This window comes from Centroberyx affinis, unplaced genomic scaffold (genome assembly GCF_046629955.1).
Source record: "Centroberyx affinis isolate AG114_WGS23_722 - 3 ecotype Tasmania unplaced genomic scaffold, CSIRO-AGI_Caff_v1 ptg000378l_1, whole genome shotgun sequence".
Taxonomy (NCBI): Eukaryota; Metazoa; Chordata; class Actinopteri; order Beryciformes; family Berycidae; genus Centroberyx; species Centroberyx affinis.
Genome location: NW_027279047.1, coordinates 152619 through 177497, shown reverse-complemented (window position 1 = coordinate 177497; position 24879 = coordinate 152619). Strand labels below are relative to the sequence as shown.

The window sequence follows — 24879 nt, the reverse complement described above, 5'->3', positions numbered from 1 at the left end:
CATTCCGTCAGCTTGGGTTTATCTGACTTTTTTGAATCAAAATTAATCCACATATTTGTGATCTTTCAATGTTAATTTATGCTTGAGCGGTGTTATCTATTTTTAAAAAAGAGCCTTTTGGGGTTAAATATTTACAAGGATAGATTTTTGCTCAATAAGATGCTCAATATCTGAGAACCTTATAATTCACAAAATATGATGTTTTTAACTAGGGTTTGATCAAAATATGCTTTTGAAGGCTGATACAGATACTGATATTTGTTTTTGTTATATTTCATGTTCAATATCTTCAAATTTGACCATTTAATTGCCAAAAAATGACCAAAAAAATACAAGTATTTTGTGTTTCCCCCAGGTTTTATTCTTGTCAGGGTGGAAAAGCCTCTGAAACAACATTTAGACCATCATGGGACACCAAAACTCTCCAATGAAACCCATAAGAATAAGAATAAAACATTCATGCTTGTGTTAAATCTGATCAAAATGGTTTCATTAGCATCAGGTTAAGGGCTTCCCATAGACAACCAGTGTAGTATTGATCAAGTCTGCAATAAATATGTAATCAAACAAACTGCATCATATCCATCATATCAGAGGTGGACGACACTGACCGGCTGATATCAAATTTTTAATAAAAAGACCAATATCAGTCATGTGTATATCGCTCTGACCCAGCGACAGACGGGCCTATACCTTGAGTTTGTTCTCCTTGCGGTTGACGATGACGGCGCTGATCTGCTGGTCCATGAAGATGAGTATGGTGACGAGGAGGGCGGGGACGAAGCTGGCCACATACACCCACCACGGGTTCTTCCCGAACGGCATCACCAGCCAGCCGCGGTCCGGCCGAGTCGGCTGGGTGGGGGGGGGGGGGGGGAGAGACGAGAGGGGGCGATATAAAAGTGGCATATAAAAACTTAAGGGAGAGGAAAATCATTACTTGAAGTGTCTGAGAGTGAATTCCTGTACCTTAAACTCCGTGGGGACGATCAGCTTGGGGGTTTTGAGGCCCATCAGCATGTCCAGCCCCACGAACGTCATGATGGACATGAAGATGGAGAAGTCGCTGATGAGCTTCCTCAGCTGTGTGTGGGGGGGGGGGGGGGAGAGACGACGAGGCAGAGGAGCATAAGTATTCCTAGACACGGTCCAGTGGCACTGAAGCGCGTTGACAAAATGAAGCTGCGCTCAGCTTTAATGGAAGTCGGAGATAATCCTTTTGTTTCGGAGAGGCTGTGGATGGGCTTATTGCTCTATTGGACTTTGCACTTCAGACAGCATGTCAGACACCAGAAACAGCACAGGCATGTAGCTTCCACCACTTACAACTGCTAATGAGTTGGTGATAACTGTAAAGAGTGAGTTTTCAAAAGCCATCTAGCTGACAAATTTACAGCACTGCAATCGCTGTTTGGATTGTTGTTTTACTGTAATAGGTATTTCATCTTCATACCTTCTCTCTTTCTTCTATTATTTAGTTATTTGCCATAAAAATACGAATAAACTTGAGAATCACCCAAGCAGAGAGCGACACACACAGACAGAGACAGACAGATAGATAGATAGATAGATAGACAGATAGATAGACAGACAGACAGACAGACAGACAGACAGACAGATAGATAGACAGACAGACAGACAGACAGACAGACAGACAGACAGACAGACAGATAGATAGACAGACAGACAGACAGACAGACAGACAGACGGATAGATAGATAGATAGATAGGTAGGTAGGTAGACAGACAGACAGACAGACTGGTAGATAGATAGATAGATAGATAGATAGATAGATAGATAGATAGATAGGTAGACAGACAGACAGACAGACAGACAGACAGACAGACAGATAGATAGATACTGTAGATAGATAGATACTGTAGATAGATAGATAGATACTGTAGATAGATAGATAGATAGATAGATAGATAGATAGATAGATAGATAGATAGATAGATAGATAGATAGATAGATAGACAGATAGATACTGTAGATAGATAGATAGATAGATAGATAGATAGACAGACACAGATAGACAGACATAGATAGATAGATAGATAGATAGATAGATAGATAGATAGATAGATACTGTAGATAGATAGATAGATAGATAGATACTGTATAGATAGATAGATAGATAGATAGATAGATAGATAGATAGATAGATAGATAGATAGACAGATAGATACTGTAGATAGATAGATAGATAGATAGATACTGTAGATAGATAGATAGATAGACAGATAGATACTGTAGATAGATAGATAGATAGATAGATAGATAGATAGATAGATAGATAGATAGATAGATAGATAGATAGATAGACAGACACAGATAGATAGACAGACAGACAAACAAACAGACAGACATAGATAGATAGATAGATAGATAGACAGACAGACAGACAGGTAGGTAGATAGATAGATAGATAGATAGATAGATAGATAGATAGATAGATAGATAGATAGACAGACAGACAGACAGACAGACAGACAGACAGACAGACAGACAGACAGATAGACAGACAGACAGACAGACAGACAGACAGATAGATAGATAGATAGATAGATAGACAGACAGACGGACAGATAGATAGATGGTCTCATCACCTTGGTGGGGAAGTAGCGGCTGAACTTGAACTTCTTGAGGGACACGGTCATGGAGTAGGTGCCGAAGAAGAGGATGAAGGACATGAGGGCCAGGTCGGGCACGTACTTGCAGGAGTTTCCCACCAGGGAGCCTCCGTACTTCAGGCACTCCTTCTTACCCAGCTGGCTCCAGTCCAGAGCTGTCACATTCAACTGGGAGGGGAGGGGAGGGGTGGGGTGGGGGGTGGGGGGTGGTGAGGCGGTGGGGTGGGGTGGGGGAGACGGAGAAGATCGAAGCGGTTTTAAAAAAAAGAGATGTAGAAGAAAGAGGAGAGAAAATTGGCGAGGTTGTAAATCGCGAAGGAGAGCGAGAGAGAGAGAGAGAGAGAGAGAGATACAAAGGAGGGAGAAGGGGGGGAAAGTGTTTGTCAGACTCGGGGCTTTGGCGCCCGCCTGGGTGAGCCGTAAACAAACCGCTTCCCTCAAGATGCTGTCGCTGTTGTCGTTTCGGCTTCAGAAAACAAACCCGGCAAAATCTGTCACGCGCGTTAATTCTGAAACATTAACAAGGAACGCCCCAAAAAAAGAGCTGCGAAAACAACGGGAAACGAATGAAAACAAGCACTTACCCCAGAGACACTAGAGCTGTTATCTGGCATCGGAACTAAACCATTGAAGATCATTGAAGCCACTGTTCGTGAATGGAGAGAGCAGACGGAGGCAGGGAGGTAATGAGAGAGAAAATGAAGGGAGAGAGAGAGAGAGAGAGAGAGAGAGAGAAACAAAGAGAGATGCAAAAACAGAATGAAACTTCACTTCAGCAGCTGACTTGCATTGGAGGCCCATGCATACAAGCGGAAGGAGTACTCACTCGCAAGAGACAGCGGCCGAATCGTTTGTGCGCGGTGAAAAGCAAAACAAGAGACAGATCAGTTACAGAACTCAATGCCTGGAGTCATGTCACGCAAACCATGAGTGAACATCGTCAAAGATCAATTATACTTTCAGGAATGTGTTCATTTATGGTGTTTTCCCTTAAAGCTGCGCTAGGCAACTTTTTTGGGTTCCCAAATGGCAGCGAGAGGTAGTCAATATTTCAAGGCCCAGAAATCCTGTGATGTGAAGAGTCAGTGAACTGGACACGGCACGCTCATGTTTACCAACCAGCCCGAATCACAACAAGTCGGTGTGTTTCTACATAAAAAAATCTTGCCTAGTGCAGCTTTAAAGCAGCGATTCTCAACCTTTTTCATATCAAGGACCCCTAGTTTAGTCCACATTCGAGCCACAGTAGGACCCCCATTTGATGAGATTCGGTCTCTCGGACCCAAATCTGAGAATATTTTTTATTGTCAGATCTGATTTTGTCCAGAATTCCATGACTATCTGTATTGTAGCTAGAGAGATAACAGTGAAGCTATGACCAAAATAGTCATTCTTATACATTTTGTAATCGTTAACTTCTTGTAAATGAAATAATGCTGAAGTTTAACACCCTGGAACCCCCTCAAGGACCCCTGGTGGTCCCCGGACCCCACGTTGAGAACCACTGCAATACAGGACTTTATATGCAAATAAAAAGGTGGGTAAAACTGAGTTAAAGTGGGTTTACCCGTCACCCCAGTGAACCCTCTAACAGCCACTTGCAGCCTCCTTGCGGTTAACCCCCCCCCGCCCCCCCCCTTCGTATCTCCCCTCAGCCAAGGGGTGAACTCACTCGGGTCCGGGGCCAGGCACTCGCACTTGTAGGCGGTGACGTAGTCGGGCTTGAAGTCGGTGTTGATGGGGTAGTACTTGAAGGAGCCCACCATCTTCTTGATGGCGTCGGAGATGAAGATGAAGGAGATGAGGCTGGAGAAGCCCTCCTCGGTGAAGCGCGTCATGTACTTGATGATGTAGCTGGCGTCGGTGGCCACCAGGATGAAGCACTGCAGGCAGGAGTGCATGCCGATCCACAGGCGCAGCTCCATGTAGTCGATGCTGTTGCTCCTTGGGGGAAGAGGGGGGGAAGGGGGCGGGGGGGGGGGTCAAGCAGTAGAGAAGCACGGTCAATGCATTGCTGGAGGGAGCTCATGTATAAAACTAACACATCGAACGTATTCAGTATCTGCGTCTGAAAATGTAATATATGGATGAGGTGAATAGTTTTTTATAACGCACTAATAAGCTCTAACTTCGTGTTCTTATGGTTATGAAACTGGAATGGTCATATGATACTCTATATGACACTCTATATAGGAAGATAAAACTCACTATTGAATATTAATCAAGTCATAGTTATCATCTATATTACAGGATGTGATTTCATCCCCCCAAAAATACATATACAGCGGATATCAAAAGTCTACACATGCACACTTTTCAAAGTTTCTAGTATTTATTGCCTTGAGGCCTGAGATGAAAACCTATTAAATCAGACTTTTTTCCCACTTTCGTTTGGATAAACAAGCAAAATCCAGGTAAAATCAAAAGGCTATTAATTTCTGTAAACGTATTATTCCAAAAAGAAAAAATATAGACTTTAATTGAATGGATTTTCATTTCAGGCCTCAAGAAAATAACAACTAGAGAAACTTGCGTGCGTTGACTTTTTGGCAGCGTTTTGAAATTAAATCATTCAGATTAGATTGAGTAGATTGCAAAAAACTGAATCATGAACAGGGGTCAGACACTGCAGAGCAAAGGATTCAACTGTTTTTTTTTCTCTCCATAATGACACTGCTGAATATCCTCTAATTGATATTAAAAAGAGCGTGCGGAGTCCTCCACAGTATTCCCTGCTCTGTATAATGTGTGTGTGTGTACGTCTCTGAGAGGGAAGCTCACTTGCTGAATTCAAAGAGCAGCTTCTCGAAGATGAGGATGGGCCCCGTGGAGCTGAGGATGATGAGGGGCTGGCCGCTGAAGAGGCAGAACACCGTCCCCGCCAGGGCCGTGCCCAGGAAACTCTCCATTACACCCTGTGGGAAGGGTGGGGGGGATGTAGAAAAAGATAGAATAGGGAAATACAGAGAGGGACGCAAAGAGAAGCCGACAAAGTAGAGAGGGGGAACAGCAGAGAGGGAGAGGGAAAGATATACACAGAGAGAGGAAGGGAGGATGGGGGGTTGAGGGGGGCGGAGGGGGGGGGGGGGGCAGAAGAGATGGAGAGTAGATGGGGAGATGGTAGATGGGAAATTGAAGTTTGAGATGGAGAATTAGGGACAGAAGATAAGGGACAGCGTTGGTGAAATAATATATATGAAAAAAAACAAAAAACAGAGAGAATGGGAAAACAAGACGGGGGAGGAGGGGTGTTTGTGTGTGTGTGTGTGTGTGTGGGGGGGGGTTATAGGAAATCAAAAGTGAAGAGCAGGCAGTCAGAGCGGTGTGTGAGCGCATTAGACAAAGGGACTAGATGCTGTATATCAACTTGACAGCATGTTGTGAATCAGCGCTGGCCAAAACACTTATCTGAAATGATTCCTGCGTGCGTGTGTGTGTGTGTGTGTGTGTGTGTGTGTGTGTGTGCACAGCTGCATGTGTGTACACCTTGGTCAAGGAGAGAAGTGGATCGATATAAAACCGCAATGAATCAAAGAAGATTTGTGAAAAAAAAACAACCTGGTAAATCAGAATAAAGAGCCCAGTGCTGTTCTTTAAAAGTTCCTTTGGGATTTTTATAGGGTTCTTTACAGCACCGTAAATGTCCTATGAAGAACCCTTAGAGAATATCAAATAAACACTTTCTAAAAAGGTTCTTTACAGCACCATAAAAGGTTCTGCTATGGTACAAGCCTAGAGAACCATCTTCTGAAACGGGAGCGTATCCATGTTCCCAGGGTCCTATGTTCCCCAGATTTATATGGCACATAATGGGAACACGACAAAGGGTCCTATGTTCCCAGGGTCCTATGTTTAACCCTAACCCTAACCCAGTCCAGGGGGTTCTTCCCGCTAAGTTCTCCTCACCCCATACTGGGGTAATACTACTTTCTACTCCAAAGTCAGAAGGAGCAGAAGTGCCTGTGCCTAACCTAGATAGCTCTGATAAAAGCCCTTCTGTTCTTTGAAACAGTTGGTCAGAGCTCTGGGTAAACATATACACACAACCAACCTAACCCTAACTAACCATATTTAAGCGAATACAGAGCTGGGGAACATCTTTTTCAGGTTCCCATTATGTGCTATATAGAGCTGGGGAACATAGGACCCTGGGAACATAGGACCTTGGGAACATAGGACCCTGGTAACATAGAACCTTGGGAACATAGGATCCTGGGAACATAGGACCTTGGGAACATAGGACCTTGGGAACACAGGACCTTGGGAACAGAGAACCTTGGGAACATAGGACCCTGGGCACATAGGACCCTGGGAGAGCACATATGTAGAACTGGGGAACATAGGACCCTGGGAACATAGGACCCTTTGTCATGTTCCCATTATGTGCCATATAAATCTGTGGAACATAGGACCCTGGGAACATAGGACGCGTTGTCATGGTCCCATTATGTGCCATATAAATCTGGGGAACATAGGACCCTTTGTCATGTTCCCATTATGTGCCATATAAATCTGTGGAACATAGGACCCTGGGAACATAGGACGCGTTGTCATGGTCCCATTATGTGCCATATAAATCTGTGGAACATAGGACCCTGGGAACATAGGACCCCGGGAACATAGGGCCCTGGGAACATAGGAATGACTCGTTCTGAAACCACAACATATAGAACCCGTTTTTGGTAAGAGTGCATTTCCAGTAAATAAACCTAGAATTAAGTGCAGTGCCGGTACCTGAACGGACTAAGTGTGGCTCTCCATGTTACCTGGTAGTTGTCGGTGGCGTCTCCCAGCAGCCCGCCGAAGGTGATGGCGTTGGTGATGCAGCCCAGGTAGATGAACAGCACGGCGGAAATGGACTGGATGTGGAAGCCCTCGTAGAAATCGCTGGGCACCCACGGCAGCTTCCGCTTGATGTCCAGGAACAGACCGCCGCAGAAGCTGTCACACACACACACACACACAGACAGACAGTGGTTATGATGCCTCTCACGCTGCCATTCCCCATGACAGGATGGGACCGCTGAATTATGATTTAAAGTGGTATCAGAAGTCAACGCCACATCTGTCGCGTTTAATTCTGATAGAGTCACACTCTGAATTACCATGCTGCAGCTGTTTCTAGACGTTTTAAAAGAGACAGCCGACGTGGTTTGATTGTGAAAGGACACAGGATGCATCATCACTCTCGGTTTGTATACAGACACCTGGTTTGTATACAGACAGTTCATCAAGATGAGTGACAAGTGGGACGGGATCTTGCCCAACTGAGACTTTCAATATACTTCACTGCCTCAAGGGGAAAAGCTGCATATTGTAGGAAGCCTTGTGGGTTTGACTTTAGAATATTCAAAATGTAAAAATGTTCCAAAAGTCGGACCTAAATTCTAGAATTCATTCCAACAATTCAACTCATACTAACCCAACTCTCACCCAAAGTCAATGCCTATCACAGTGGTTCTCAACCTGGGGTCCGGGGACCACCAGGGGTCCCCAGCAAATGGATGAATCGTTAAACTTCAGCACTGTTTCATTTACAAGAAGTTAACACAATTAGAGAATGTAGGAGAATGACTGTTTTGGTCATAGTTTCTCTAGTTATCTCTCTGCCTACAATACAGATAGTCATAGAATTCTAGACAAACTCATATGTGCTCAGATTTGGGTCAGAGAGACAAAATCTCATCAAATGGGGGTCTGTGGCCCTGATGTGGACTAAATTAGGGGTCCTTGATATGAAAAAGGTTGAGAATCACTGGCCTATCAGACCGGGGTAAAATAATATTTGAAATATCTCTTTAGACTTTGCTTTCCTGCAATGCGTCAAAATGAGAAGAACATTTGGTCGTGTTTTCTCGGCTGCATTGTGTTAGGCGTTCCCCATCACACGCAGATGAAGGTGTTAGAGAAGACTGCCAATGTGACCGCAGATTCGTTTTCACCATCTTGAGCTAAACTGCTCAACGGGGGGGGAAACTGCCCGACGCAATTTAGAGGAGCTTGGACCCGAATCTCCTCCTGCTTTGCCAAAAATTCAGGTTTCCCGTTCGGTCCAAACCCAGTCCCAGTCCCAGTCCCAGTTCTGCCAGGTGGACCGGACATGCCTACCGTCCGGTGAACGCCAGCTCCTCTCCCAGCTCGTGAGGCACCGGCATCACCTCGTCCTCGGCCAGGCCCCCCCCTCCTCCGGCGGTACCGTTCATCTGCCCCAGTTCGTTTAAGGAAAACACCGACTTCCTGCGGACGAGAGACACGGACAGATTGAATTATGGGTTGTTATTCTGCAAAAGTAGACATTCCCCCCCCCCCAAAAAAAAACTTCCCAAGGTCTATTTCAGTTGTTTTCTAAGTTTTGACCCATGAGACCTCAGGATTAGAGTCAGACCAGTCGATCGGGCTGATATTGGCCTTTTTTTTATAAATCGAGCATCAGCCAGTCAGTATCGTCCACCTCTGATATGATGGAGGTTCTTGCCTGACCACAGCTAGTCAATATGTTTGTATTATTATCATTATTTTTATATCAGATATCTGACCAGAGAAATCATTCCAGTGTAGTGTGGGAGGATTTTACTCAACAGTCTTTAAAATCTGCAATGAAACCTGCCTCACTCTGAGCTGATAACCCACCTAAAAGAATTCATTAGTCTGGCTTTCAATGGAGAGTTTTAGTATCCCATGATGGTCTTTTCCACACTGACAATAATACAATTATGGGGGAAACAATGAATACTTTTGGGGAATGGTTAGGCATGAAAATCATCACATTTATAGATACTGAATATCAGCATAAAATATTGGCAGCTTTCAATCAAAAAATATCAGTCAAACCCTACTTAGAGTCAAGCAAAATTCAATGCCTAAGATAGTTGTATGAAAGCTTCATAGACAGTTGCTTTCCTGTATAAGTATTAAATACTACTTTTTCCTCTATTTAAAGACTAGATTTTGAACTAAGTCGGCTTTGGCAGAAATCCCCTTTCAGTTTAACTTGCCAGTGGAGGCTGAGCATAATGCTCATTGTGCCGCAGACAGAGAAGCTGATGGGCTTTATGCTCAGGGCTTTATGTGGCATATGGATTAGTAAAGTATGCATGGTAAACGGCCAACCTTTTGTCGGCCGAGGGGACTTTCTTGGGCGGCTCAATGCGGATTTTGGGATCCCATTCTCCAGGTGGAAGCACGATCACCTCGTCCAAAAACTCATCTATGCCTGCTATGAGGTCCTCCCGATCCCTGGCCTTGTACGCTACATCGCTGAAGAGCTAGGAGGGGGAGGGAGAGAGAGAGAGAGAGGGAGAGAGAGAGAGAGAGAGAGAGAGAGAGAGAGAGAGAGAGAGAGAGAAGATATGATTTCACCGTTTCAATAAGCTTATATCTTGGTGATAGTGATCATCAGTATGCGCTGCTCTGTGTCAAACAGCTGGGTTTCTGCTCTTGCCCGTCCCCTCTGATGGCTTCTGGAGCCTTGTTAGATCTAAATCCTGAAAGCTGCATCGACACCCTGACCCCGGTAGGACTACGTTCAAAAACAACTGCTAATCAAAGACTAAACGAGGAGTATAATGTAGAAAAAAAAAAAATCAAAAGGTTGATTCTAATTGGCAATGACTTGGGCATAGGCCCAGTTCTGTTTTTTAAACGGTCACTGCACAGACCGCAGGCCATTTGAGACTGTAAAACAAAAATCACAGCACATGACAGCACAGGCTAAATTTCTTACAGAGTGAAACTTGTTTAAATGAAAAGCAGCAGGTGCCTGCAGCCTAGGGAAGACAGGGATATTGCAAAATAGAGCGGCATGTCACCTTCATTGATTGCTTTCCTCCCACACACACAGCGCTTAATTCGATTTTGGGGTGTGGAAGAAATCACTGAATTTATTGGTGCTTTTTCTATATGCCGCTGTGCTTTTGGATTAACTTAAATTCAGCTGATAACCACATTTTGACTATAGAGCAATTATATATGTGTTTAGCATTTCTATTGTTGGGTCTAATTTCAATCAGGGAGACTCTCATCATTTGGAGTTAGCGGTGGTGATTTCTTGATGATTTCTTTACTACCACTGCAACTACTATTAAACAATCAAAATAGCCCACTTGAGTTTGGGCTTGGTTATATAACAAGCTCATCATCTATAACACCTAAAACGGCTTTCTGGAGAGAGCAAAACACTCCCATTAGTGAGCCAAGAGCGACTCATTATCCCAATAGAAACCCTGCAGTGAAAGTGATGCTTAGCAATCAGCCTCACCTCCGGTCCTAATAAAAACACAACAGGGCATCCCGGTGGATCAGCGGGCAAAGGCACACATGACATACTTGCGACATCTTCGGCTTCGACTCCCAGCGCACAGCCTTTATTGCGAATCATACTTTTCTCTCCCCCACACCTTCCCTGACACTCTCCAGTGTCTAATACACAAAAAAGTTCTTTAACACACAATGAGAGACACTTACATCATCCACCATTAGGGTTGCTATGGCTCGGCCGATCTCATTATACGACTTGGCTTTTCCTTGGGGACCCAGGAGAACAAACAGGAATCTGCGCAGAGGAGGAGACAAAGGTGAGGTATGTGCTGAGTTCGGTGAAAAGGACTTTGTTAGGAGAGGAGGGTGATGGATAAGCAGACATGGCGGTGATGATTACCTGGTGGGCACGGGGACCTCGGTCAGGCCGCCTAGCGTGGTGGCCTGGGACAGGCGGACAAAGGCTACAAAGGGTTTGTTGAGGAAATCCACTTCGCCCACCAACACGTTGGACGCCTCGGCATCTCTGGGAATCTTCTTCATGAACTTATTCTTGAGCTACGGGAGGTGGAGAGAGAGAGAGAGGGAGAGAGAGAGAGAGAGAGAGGTAAGGCATCATCTCCTTGTTAGTAATGACTCACACTATTCCTAGAAATCATCATGTTCTGACGGCGAGAGAGATAAATAATACTTATGTATGACATGGGTGATGGGATGATATGGTTATCTCACGTTGAGGAAATTCACGAAATTCGATATGCGATAAAATGACATTACAAAGTGTAGATAATATCATTTCAGAGAGCTTATGAAATTGTGATGGTCAAGTCAAGTCTCATTTGTGATTACTTCAGAGGCATAAAATGTATCAAATATTGCAAATAACTTTTCTGCCCCACGATAAGTATTGTCACATATTTGTATTGCGATATATTGAATTTCGATATATCGTCCCATCCCCAGTGCATATTTTTCATTTGTCTTTTTCTTTTTTTTCTCTTTTAAATTCTACTGCTGCTATTTTAAACACCTTCTTAATGCTGTAATGAATACTTTTCCAATACTTTCATTCATACATTTTCTTCTTTAATTTCCACTTTACTTTGCATATGCTTTTATAACCCCCTTTTGCTCTATTCTTATTTACATTGTATTTTCCTTCGCTGCATCCTTTAATTATTTCCTATTGCAAAGACCCAATCTCCCTACGGGAATCGTTAACGTTTCATCTCCTCATTATTTTTCCCTAACAGTTTCTCTAAACCTGGAGGATTAGTCTGGAAGGACGTTGTTAAATCCACCATCGGCCGCTCTTCCACAGGAGCCCTTTGCTAGATAATAGCCCGGCGCATTAAACCCTCGAGTAACACCAATCAGAGAGACAAAACATATGTAGGCTGATACCGCCGCAACTGAAAGAGAAATAAACAGATAGGTGGCCGGCCGGGCTGACCTGTGTGATTGCACGCAAAGCCGCGCTTGCTAATTGGACGATTGCACAATAGCGCTCGATAACGCCGAGCCTCGCCAAATCCCCGCCCCCCCCCCCCTCGAACCCGCCGCTCCATGTGAGGGCCCGGACACATGGACTGGGCGACGAGATCCACGTTTTCCCGGTGCCAGCTCAATACTGACCCCGACAAAGTGGCACACACACACACACACACACAGTGAAAAACTATCACTGGCCCATTATTACATGTGACCTAGTGTAGGCATGTAAATACAATCCAAATATCGAGCCGCCCACTCACAACTGGGGCACTTCACCAGGAGCTGGACAGGCAGCGGTATCCCGCGTAGCTGCAATTTCAGAGCCTGCATCGCACACTCCCGATCAAATTCTTATTCATTTATTTTTCGTAATTATTTTGGCCATAGACTTTAAAGTGCAGCCAATTCAACGCGCCTAAAGCCTGACCCGCCCGTGTCAAAGCCCGGTAATCCGAGCAACAATGGCATCGCCGCAAGCACGTGTCGGCGGGTTTAAACCACGTTATTGAACTGTCCCCCGCAAAATCTGTGAATTATGTGTTTGCACGCTTCCTCCACCGCTGACCGCCACCGACAACCGCAATGAAAGATTGATGAGACTTAGAGAAAAAAAAAAGCCGGCTCTCACCGCTTCAGTGAAACATAAATTCAATACGACACCACACCTCAGAGAGACATAAGATAGGTAATCTCGCCAGTAATGGTATATGGAATTGAAAACAAGCATATCCTGCCTGTGCTTCGGTGCAGATAACCAGAGTTTTTGCCATTATAAAAGATAGGAATATGAATTCCTACATTACGAAACACCCTGGGGGACAATTCAGCCAAAGCTCCAGAAATAAGACACGTCGTAGTTCACACTCTGATGTTAGGTAATCAACATAAACATTGAGATAATGTTTATTTCTGTGTTCTCTTGGTTTGAGGAACATTGAAATGACCCTGCTGGGTTGGAAAGGCACAATAGCGAGTGAGTCACCTGGTCTGTGCTGGGAGTGTCTGCAATGTCATTCATGCTCCTACTCTGGGCGTGACCTGGAAGGCAACACAGCAACAACACCAGTTAGAACACATTACCTGTTATATTTTAGACATAACGCTTGGAAACTGTTATCCAGAGCGACTCACAATGAATGCAACAGTAAAATATAAAGATCATAAGCACTGCAAGCAACCAAAAGTAAGGACTGGAAGTGTGTAATGGTGTAAAGACCTAATACATACATGTGTATTAACAGGTATGACAGAGAAGTGCAAGGAAAAGCAATATAAGCTACAAAGAAGAGCTAGAAAGTTCTTCTCACTACTTTCCCCTTGTTTTTTAACATATGCTTACTTCTTATATACTTTGTGCAGACAATTGTAAGACAATCCAGGTTAGTGGTTATGGAGGAATGCGTACAGAGGGGAACAAAAATAAAAATAAATTTCAAACATGCATGTGAAAAACACACTATCTAGGGCAACTCAAGACAACAATTTTACCCCCTTTACTGTTACCATCAAAACTTTTTGTACCTGAACTGTGTCTAGATATGAGTTGTCGGGTGACATTTACATGCCGCATTAATATGCATCTCTCGTATCCACAGTGAAATCTGATTGTTCTTTTCATTGTAAACCACAGGTTGCTGCACAAATCATTTCCCCTCTTAATATTTCCATCCCTTACAAAGATGGCAAAGCTCAGGGAAAATCCATCATACACGACAGTTTCGTCAGACCGGTTCGATTGCATCTGGTCTTGCTTGCTCCCCACCCACGATTATCCATTTTTAATAAGTTGTTATTTTCAGTATTCCTAGTTTTAAAGCAGCATTCATTTCCCAAATGGCAGCGAGAGGTAACTGCTTGAATTTTGACTTCAAAACCCAGAAATCCTGTAAGATGTAAATTAGGAAGACACTTAACCCCTACCAGCTCACTCTTCAGTGCCAAATACATACCCGAAAATTCTGTTATGCATTTGATAGGGTTAGACCAATTGATCGGACTGATATTGGCCTTTTATTAAAAATCTGATATCAGCAAGTCAATGTCGTCCACCTGATATGATGGATGTTCCTCCCCAACCACAACTAGTGAATATCTTTTTATTATTATTTTATATTAGATTTAATCTGACCAGAGAAATCATTCCAGTGTGGTGTGGGTGGATTTTACTCAACAAACCTGCAATGAAACCTGCCTCACCCGGTCTTAAGGAGTTGCTAACCCATCTAATCATTAGTGTGGGTTTCAGTGGAGAGTTTTAGTGTCCTATTTTACATTTTTGGTGCATGAAAACAGTCAAATTCATAGATATTGGGGGGGGGGGGAATGCAAAAAGCTCAGTAGCAGCCTTCAAAACCCCATGTTGGTCGAAGCCTAGCTTTTGATAAACCCAACTTTGTCAAATATTGTAACATCCTCAAAACATGAGAAAAAATATGTTTCCATGATATTGTGGCCGTAATGTGCAGCCTTGCAGTAGATGTGAGATGTTACAGAATGAAGTCCTGAACTCCTGACCATGAACACACACACAGACACTCACGCAGACGGCCGTAGCTGGCAGACTGCTGTTTCATTCGGAGGTCTTCGGTGGATCGGTTGAAGTTGGCCCCCGACCCCGACCCCGGACCTTGCCCCGGCCCCGGGCCGCCCCTTGGCCCCGGACTCCGATCTGACAAGCAAGAACACAGACACAAACAGCAACACACCGGTCAGAGGTGATGTTTTATGATTTATTATAGCGGTCCGCTGTTCCCCATGCGTGGAGAGGAGGAAATGCTACAGCGGTAATTAACTCATCAAACATTAATACATCCCTGCGGAGTCTATGAGCCTTGTTGACTCAAGGAGTGCATTCATTCATTCATTTACCAAGTGAGTCATACCCATTGTTACATTAAATGTATGCACATTAAATATCTCAGTGTGTAGGACTAGAATGGACCAATCACTGATTAAAAAAAGAACACTATTTTTCAAGGAAAAGACAGTGTTATTACATGATGACATGCCTTAACACATGCTGTCCAACATTGTATGTAGTAGCATTATTCATGATCACTGAGACCTAAGCTATGGGAAAGCCCCTGCACTGAATATCATTTGCCACTAAAATGTCCAAATCCGCTTGTATAAATGAACTGTATTTGGGGATAAAGTGGAGCAATGACTGATGACTAAGCAGATTTTATTATGTTGTTTGTTGTGGGTCACCAAACTGCCAGCTTAGAGGGAATATTGGTCCTAAATGCTCCCCTGATGTGATTTGTCTTAGAAATGGCTTCCAAATGAATTTCTGCTTGGTCTTTTCCCCCCATTATAATGATAAAAACTGCAAGATCAAATTTGGACTCATTAGTAATGCGATTCCTTTCAGTGACCGTTCTCTGCAGTGAAAGCGTATGCAGAATTGAGAGACTTGAGGCCGAGGTTTAACGGGTGTCAGACACTCACTGGCAGAGGAGTTGGACTTGCCAATGTCGGCTAGCGAGCGGTGGATCGGCTTCTTGGTCTGGTGTCGGTGCTTCCTCAGCAGGACGAAGCTGATCTTCTCTCTCAGGTCGGGAGATATCATGCCTTCTTCTATCTGCCGTTCAATGATCTCATCTGGCAAAGACACATTCATCCTTCACATCAGAAAATATGACGTAGGAATCCAGTGTATACAGCAGTATGTATGTATGTATAACAGCAGCCAGTTCCACAAGCATCACTGGGATACACTGATGGTCTTGGTCCTGTGTGGCTCTATGGGTAGAGCAAGGCACTAACACAACCAGGGTTGGTGGTTCTATTCCCAATGCAGTGATCTCTAAGGTAAACGTATGCACTCATACTGTAATGTGATTTAAAAAAAAAAAAAAAAAAAAAAAAAGTACAACATGCTGTGATATAGGATTTAAAAAAGTACTACAATTTGAAAAGCTCAAGCTGTGATTTTAAACAGCATTGAAGAGGGAACATAAAGTACTTTAGTACTTTCCCCCATGAGTCTCTGTAATCAGTCTAATCATCACTGCTGAAAAAAGTGGTAACTTTTCATTTCACAGCCCCCTGAGCACGAGGCATTTACCAGGTAAATACATGCCAAGAATAGTAAATAAGCAAGTAATTATAGCTGATGGGTAATTATAGCTTAATTATTTAAAACACCTCCGGTATTATTTGTCAGTTCAAGGAACAATCTTGTAGGAAATTGAGTTTCATATCAGCAACAGCCCAAATTTAATTGTGTACTCTCTAGGAATTAAGGCAATTAGTTTTTCTCCAAACCTTCATAGCTCTACCCGTTAAAAAAAAGGGGGGCTGTTGGATTTATCTTTGAAACTATGAAACTGTTTCTATGTAATTTGTGGAAATTAAAGCAGTAATGACCTGGCTGAAAGAGCAGATATTTCCCTCTAGTTTTGTGCTTGAAATTTTAAGCACTTCATTCAAGGATATGCAGTGGAGAGAGAGGGGAAGAACTTGTGACTAACCCAACTTCCACTGCTGTAATGGATTGTTACAAGGCAACGTTTGATGCTCGCTGTAATGTGATAAAAGACCTTAGCAGCATAATCCAACTTGTGCTGTTGTCACTTAGAGTTTGTGGTGGAGGAACATAATATTGATTCACGACACTTTGTGCTCATTTCATAAAATTTTATGAGATCACATTGGGAATTCTCAATGCAGCGTTGTGACGTAGCTGCCTTGGCTAACACCGCTGACAACAACATTGCTCTGTCTGTTGACAATAGTAAACTATTCAAAGTACATTGTCTGTGATCCATCTTCCAAAATTTGCATTTAATATAAGCTGGTCTTGGCTACGATGCTGTCAGCAAAACAATATATTATGCTTCATCATCTCCATGTTTGTTTTTATTTCCAACCAAAAAGTTGTGTGTCCCACTTCACAATTTGGAGAAAAGACACAGGCAAGAAAAGATAGCCTTCCTGATGAAGATGTTTGTGGTGTGGGACATGAACTGTTAAGGAACTAAACCCTAAACATCTCACCAACAATCTGAGGCAGTGAGTAGCCCTCCAGGTCCAGCAGCACCGTTCCCGTCTGGAGACACGTCCGGAGCTCAAAGAGACTGTGCAGGGACAGCGTGGACACGTGGGGTTTACTCCACCTCTCTCCCCCCTCCTCCACCTTCTCCTCAAACTTCACCCACCTGAAGGCAGCAAGACGCACAAAGAGAGAGAGAATGAGGTCCGATGAGAAATATATACAACTGTCGAGGTGCCCTTGAGCGAGGCACTTCACCGCCACCAGAGCAGTTGGGGGGCCCAAAGCAGGAGACTGTGGTTGTAGTGGGCAGCTCCCAGGTGTGACTATATGAAACTGAATGTGAAGCTGTTGCTGGGTAAGAGCATGATGCCTTCTATTGCTCAGGAGACTAAATTGAGACTCTCACTTGTGAAAAAGATGTAGTAGTAGTAGTAAGAGTCAAAGGCCAAACTGCTGTTCCAACATTCTTCTATCTCTCTCCTTAGTTCTTATTCTAATCCTTCTCCTAGCACTTTGCTCCTACATGATGGTTCTCTGGTCAAAGGAATACTGTAAGGGAAGTTGCTTGTAATGTTGGTGATCTAGGACTTTAAACTTTATTCTACTGATGCACTTCCACCTGCTTAGAGGGCCAGATGTGGGTGTGTTTGGTCACATAGGATGATATATGAAGTTCCAAAAAGTTTCAACTGGTTCACAGACAATTTCTGACACCTTACACTGACAGTAGACTCCAAGCATCTGATGATCCGCGTGTGTGTGTGTGTGTGTGTGTGTGTGTGTGTGTGTGTGTGGTCAGTCACCTGGCAGACTCCTTCCACTCCAGCTCGTCTCCTTCGTGCTGCAGCGTGTCCATCTCGGTGAAGAGCGTGGGCGTGGGCATGTCATCGTCTTCGCCCAGGATGTAACGTAGCCGCTCTGCCGCTGGAGATACTGGAATTGTTCAGGAATTAATGAAAGAATATTTGTGACATTTTTTTATATTTAAATTATTACTTATTATACTTATTATATTGATTATACGGAACTATATCAAAGTTGCAATTACGTGGTTTTCACTTGACACCGGCAACAAATCACAGAAGCTCCACCACACTGCATTCGGTAATTAACACTACTGATTAGCTAAGACATTTGGCCGCTTTCAATTGATAGTAATAATCATGATGTTGATGACAATGATGAATGCGTTTCATGTTCCCGGTTGAGGTTGTACCCCGCTTGGCTTCACCTCTGTTAATGATCTAGCACTCCAGCTGTAGCCTACAGCATTTCTACCAAACAAATGGGGCATCCCTTTCCCAAAGGTTATGCAGATTAGCTCACTGATCTGTCCCCTGACACATAATACCATTTATCAATGTACAAAGTGATGTCCAATATGAATCAGCACGCATGGAATGCCAATCAATCAATCAGCATCACTCTTGTGTAAGTCATTATCAACCAAGCCTAGGCCAGTGATTGTAATAATTTCATATCATTCCATGTATTTCTTCCACTGTACAAACATTGTATCATCATTATTGCAGTATTATAACCAGCGTCCAGATCTCATACATTACTGCATGGTTATAGATATTGAGTCATGTACCTGCTGTACATACAATCCATTTCATTCTAGTCTTTTTTGTATGGAGATTAACATGGACCCCATATGGGCTAAAGTTCATGAGTGGCGCTGCAGGGTAATGACCCTCCAGCTGGCCACAGTGTTCCTAACCTATGGGCTGAGCTGTATTGTAATTACTGTACACAGGGTGTGCCATTAAATGCCACCAGGGATCAATGATATTGAAGCACTGTATTGACAGCAACCCGACAGTGAATTCCACTTACATTGCCTGTTGCATATACTGCCCAGGATCTGAATGAGGGAGTGGTGGTGGAATCAAGTGCAGTTAAAAATCCAGAAGCAAAATCACATAAAATACTACATTCATGGTCATTTATATTGATGAAACATAATGTTTGTAGAACTATACAGAGATGTTACATGGTGTACTGCCAACAAAACACGAAAGGCATCAGCATCACGCATCAAGCCATGTTAGCCTCAAAGTGAGTGTTGCCATGCAGCTCAGGGACTCCACGCAGCACATTAAAAACTCATTACCTACTCTGGCTGCTATAGCAAACAGTCTACTGACTCCAACACAGAAGATACATGGTGTGAAGCTGAACGGTAAACAGACAAGACCCGAACTTCCTTCATTCCCACAAAGAGAGATGAGGAACATCAAAGAGTCACTTTCCCTGACTATATTCCCTAAGTTGTTTACTTGGACACTATTCTCCCTTGCTTTCATCTCTCATCTCTTTGTTGTCCCAGCTGTCATCCTCTTTCTATTAATGGCACAGTATATAAATATTGGTATTCATGCACACACTCCGAAAGAGTGTGTGAGCGTGTGCTTGCAGTCCAGACTGGGTAAACTCCTGTGTTGCCTTGCACCTGATTGCACCATACTGACCGATGTGGACCACCTTCACAGCCAAAGGCTATAAAAGCTAAAGCAACATTCCAGCAGGTAGGCTACTCATGACCCGAAGCTGACAAATACATTTTTCATGCTGAACCCAGTTAAAATTGGCCCTGCAACGCAGAAAGTAAATAATTAGAATTTCAAAAGATTGCAAGAGAATCTGACCTAACCTGCTTCCTGTCTGTACCAATCTTATGGGGAGCAATCCCCCCCCCCCCCCAAAAAAAAAAAAAATCAAAAGCCTGTCCTGTCTGCACGGCATTATTTAGAATGAGAAGCAGAAGTTGTATTTGAAGTTATTCATACTTCATCTTTTAACAATAAACTGCAACGGCGCGAGAGACAAGAGATTCAATATTAGATTATTTTTGCTAGACAAACAAGTAAACAAGTAAAACTTACTTTTCAAACTGCGATAGGTGTTCCCTTTTGAAATATGAAAGGCAACAATGATTTCTTGTGATCCACAGAAAGTTATGTCATGTCATGTCATGTCATGTCATGTCATGTCATGTCATGTCATGTCATGTCATGTTATGGTTATGTTAAGTTAGGTTAGGTTAGGTTAGGTTAGATTAAGCTATATCATGCCATGTTGTGTCATGTCATGTCACGTTATTTCATCTTATGGAATCCTGGCGACTGCTTCACTGTTATATTATATCATGATATTTCATGTCATGTTTCCATGTCATATTGTATCATGTCATTTTGTGTCATGTTGTGTTGTGTCACATTGTGTGATGTCAGGTTGTGTTTTGTCATGTCATCTCATGTCATTTCGGGTCTTAAGATGCCATTTTCTCCCATATCATGTTCAATTATGTCACTTCAGGTCGTGTCATGTCAAATCATGTGATCTCATGTCATGTTGTGTCATAACAGGTCATGTCATGTCCTGTCATGACACTGACAGGATGTCTCTTTATCTTAGGCTCCCTGGCTCCTGACTCACTTGTGTGGTTGACGTCCGGGACGTTGTGGTCTTGGGGGTCCATGAATCCTTCCTCCATGTCTATCTCTCTGTACTGGTCCTGGTCGTGTTGTCTGTGGTGTCCGTAGCGTCTGTCCCTGTCCGTGTCGCTCGCCTCACGACTCGAGCGCCTTCGCCGGCGTTTGCGGCGATATCCCCGCGGCACCGGGACGCCGATGTAGATGGACTGATGGTCTGTGGACAAATATGAACAGTTTCGGTCCAAGATAAGATATCTACAATTCAAAAAGAAGGACATTACCCAATGTTTCCTTGCTAGAGAAACTGCGTAATTAAATGATATTGTGCAATTTTTCTTGAAAATCACGAATAGTGTAGATAGAATAGAATAGAGATAGAATAGAATAGAGATATTGCTTTTATCATAACAATGGATAGTAATTGAAGTGCCTGACTGAGACTATTTTATATGGAGGGTGGCTTTATTGAATGGTTACATTCATATACACTACTGGTATAACTCCATATGAATGGTTGCATTCATATTAAGTGCAAAAATGAGCTCCCAATATGAGTTTCTCTGGAGGAAAACTATTGCAATTTACTAAAAAAACAAGCTTTAATGAGATCGCACATTTTGCAAAACAGCAAATGACTTTAACGAATATTTTGTGAAAAGCCCCCAAAATGGTCGACCATGGTCCCATAACATTGGCAGATTGTCTAATGAGATATTTAATTAATCCCTCATACTCAGAGGAAACTTTTCATGAATCTTAAACCACTTTAACAAACTATGAATAAATTATGATTCGCAGCTCATGTCTGTTTATTAATGATAGCACCGTTCTCTGTTGGAACAGTCGTGAATAAATAGGAAATCAAATCTATTCGGAATCAGCGGAGCATTCACAGTCTGCGCATCTTTTCCTCTTGATTTGATGTTGATTTGTACAATCCCTGTTTTGAAACAAAAACCTGGATGATGTGAGTTTGATCATCTGCTGTTAATTAAAGTGTCACTGCAAAACGAATTGCATACAAAACCCCATCTGGAATAACTAAACAAGTGGGAGAACCGGGCAAATATTGGCTGTTTGGAACCAGAACCTTCTAATCTGCTGCTCAGTGCGAAGACAGGACACACACACACACACACACACACACACACACAAATACCGATTCACATGCATTCCCTCAAATGTCCCTCCGACCCACATACACAGACACGCACACACACACACACACACACACACACTAACACACAGATGCATACTGTACACACAGAAATACAGATACACATGCAGGTGCTCACGTCCCTCCACTGCACACACACACACACACATATGCGTACACATTCAAACAATGCCTTGTGATTTGCAAACACACACACACACACATCCTCAATACTAATTTGCAGCCCATTAACGCCTACAGATGCTGTTAATTCTTCCACACAAACTTCCAGTTCAGATTAGAAACAAAGAGAAAGAGAAATCACAAAGCAAATGACTGTGATGATGTGCTGTATTGCCATAATAAAAAAGACAAAGCACATATAACAAGCTTTAATATCCTATTTCTATTAGCACCTCGCCAATCTAATAGATCTTACTTATGCATGCACCACACACGCGCACACACACACACACACTCACCCTCCTCCTCCTCATAGCGAAGGTGAGAGATGCCCATCCCTCGGTCTCCATGGTCCATCCTGGAACAGAGGAAGAGGAAATGTTGTCATTTTGTGTCGGTGTGTGTGTGTGCATGTACATGTGTGTGTATTTGTGTTTGAGCATCTGTTTAAATATCTGTCTAATTATGCATATGTCTGTGGATGTGTTTGCATATGTATGCATGTGTGGGTGTGTGTTTGTGTGTGTATTTCTATGTAATTGTGTTTGTGGATATTGGAGATGTGATGTCTGCATGCACGTATGTGGATCTGTCTTTCGGATATGTCAGTGTTTATGTGTGTGTGTATGTATATGTGTGGGTGTGTGTTTCCTGTGTGGGTGTCAGTGTGTGTGTGTGTCGTTGCTCTATTTCCGGGATGAGAGCCTCCAGCAGTAGCTGTTGTTCACTGACCTCCATGTTGGCTTACAGTGTACTGCAGATCAATGGGGAAATAATTAAAAGGGAGGCCAAGTCGATGGAAATGCGCATAATTAAAACAAATGTGAGGGTAACTTATTGCACGTGGCGCCAATTCACACATCAAATACCACCAGTGACGTTTGAGGCTGTCCTGTTCCTATGGGAGCGGAGAGGGGCTTGGGAGTAATGGATTACATTTAACAGGATTACAGCAATGTCACAAGGGAAAAAATGGCAACCAACTTCTGTTACAGTTACGGTAGTTGCAGACCAGATGCAGTTCGCCTCCATTCATTGTCTATGAGAAGCAAATGACTGTGTGCTCGCACAGGTGGCAACAGCTTGGTGAGAAAAGTTTAAAAAAAAACTAGTATTATGCAAATGAGCTTAACGGTCAGGCAAAAAGCTGGAAATTGTTGTTAGCCAAAATTAGGCTAAACAAGTATGTTTGCTTGCTAGCCTACCTATCTCACCACATCCTAATAGCTGTAGCCGTTTAGCTAGCTAGCTCGCTAGAGTAAAGCGCAATATCAAGATTAGCCTACATTTTCCATATGTATGCTAATGAAGAAAATGATAAAATACAAAATGGGTCTCCATAAACAATGTTAAACTCACTGCAAATTTGCTGCTTGGAGGCTACTTCACAAAACACACCCACATCTGCATGTGCTGTTACTAAACTAGAAGACACTGTAGCGCAAACCTCCACCAACATTGAACAATTCTACAGCTTGCTGTTACACCCAAAGACATTGTTCCTATCACTGAAGTTAAATGCAAACTTATCCTTAGGATTTGGAATCAAGTCTCTATCTCTGTTAGTTTCATAGTTATGACTAAAAAACAATAATCACCTAATGGTGGAAATCCCAGATCTTTATTACCACCAAAATGCAGTCAATTGTTTCCTGGCCTAAGGCCTATCTGTCTACCAAATCTCAAGGAAATCTATATCCTACTGACATACAGACTAGCTTACAGGTGTGAAAACAAAACCTTAGGGATGGAGAGTTGACTCCAAAAGGGTCGATTCTGAGCATCGATTCTACTAATAAATGGAATTGGAGTTGACTCCTGACTCTGGAATGGTAGAAACTGTTTAATTTAAATTAATTTTTAATGAATTCATTCTGATTTAGGTCTATCTATACTAATCTGTGTTCGGCTGCCTTGGTCTGATCAATTTCACAACAATAGCATCCCTATAGCAGGGGTAAAAACTACTGAGAATTCAAGATACAGAAACTTTTGAGAAAGTAGGTCCTTACTTGCTGTTACGGGTGTAGTAGTAAAGATTTATGATATATATACATCATAGTAAGTGGCATCAAAATTATGTATCCTCATTTTTATCCACACTACAACACTGCCCAGAGGTATAATATTACAGCTGCTTTTGAAATAATAGTTCACATTTTGCCGGATGCCAAAACACGCTGGACTGGAAATCAGGCAGTTTGATTCACACAAATCATTTTACACATCTTGAAATAAATTCTAACAGTTCCAAGTAAAATTACAGTCTGGATAGTGAAGTAAATATTTTTTACAGAGTTTGGAGGAAGAGTAACTCAAAGGTGACTGAAAGCAATTAGATTAAGCATGGATGGGCTCAGCAGCACAAAAACAGCAGAGAACAGAATTATCGCCCATTAGAAATGAATGGGAATTGTGTGTCCAAACAATTGGAAAACTGACTACAGTTTTACGCAGGCAATCTGTAATTGATTATCTTCCCAACCTAAAAATCTAGTCCAAAATGGTATATGTAGATTTGTAGATAACCTGAAATTCATTGTTTAACACAAACATGAAATGAAAATGAACTATGAAACTAAGAGAGGTAAAAATTTGATTCCAAGTCCAAAGGACATGTTTGCAGGGTCAAGAAATCTAATTAACTTGAGTGATAGGAAGTTAACTTCAGTGATAGGAGTGATGTCTTTGGGTCCAACAGCAAAACTGTAGAATTG

General features: G+C 42.8%; 1 protein-coding gene across 1 annotated transcript in view; it reads right to left on the bottom strand.

Moving 5' to 3' along the window:
* The window catches only part of slc4a5a (solute carrier family 4 member 5a), a 28210-nt gene extending 5691 nt beyond the window's left edge, over positions 1-22519 (bottom strand). The window contains exons 1-18 of the mRNA XM_071515897.1: positions 22462-22519; positions 20825-21037; positions 18187-18316; positions 17386-17546; positions 15829-15987; positions 14924-15052; positions 13367-13422; positions 11291-11448; positions 11098-11185; positions 9745-9899; positions 8743-8871; positions 7401-7575; positions 5416-5549; positions 4307-4578; positions 3219-3280; positions 2611-2802; positions 970-1083; positions 694-855 (exon numbers count right to left, since the gene is read on the bottom strand). Coding sequence (XP_071371998.1) covers positions 694-855; positions 970-1083; positions 2611-2802; positions 3219-3280; positions 4307-4578; positions 5416-5549; positions 7401-7575; positions 8743-8871; positions 9745-9899; positions 11098-11185; positions 11291-11448; positions 13367-13422; positions 14924-15052; positions 15829-15987; positions 17386-17546; positions 18187-18316; positions 20825-21037; positions 22462-22519 — 2547 coding nt within the window. The remainder of the gene's footprint in view (positions 1-693; positions 856-969; positions 1084-2610; positions 2803-3218; positions 3281-4306; positions 4579-5415; positions 5550-7400; positions 7576-8742; positions 8872-9744; positions 9900-11097; positions 11186-11290; positions 11449-13366; positions 13423-14923; positions 15053-15828; positions 15988-17385; positions 17547-18186; positions 18317-20824; positions 21038-22461) is intronic.
* Positions 22520-24879: the final 2360 nt, after the last annotated feature.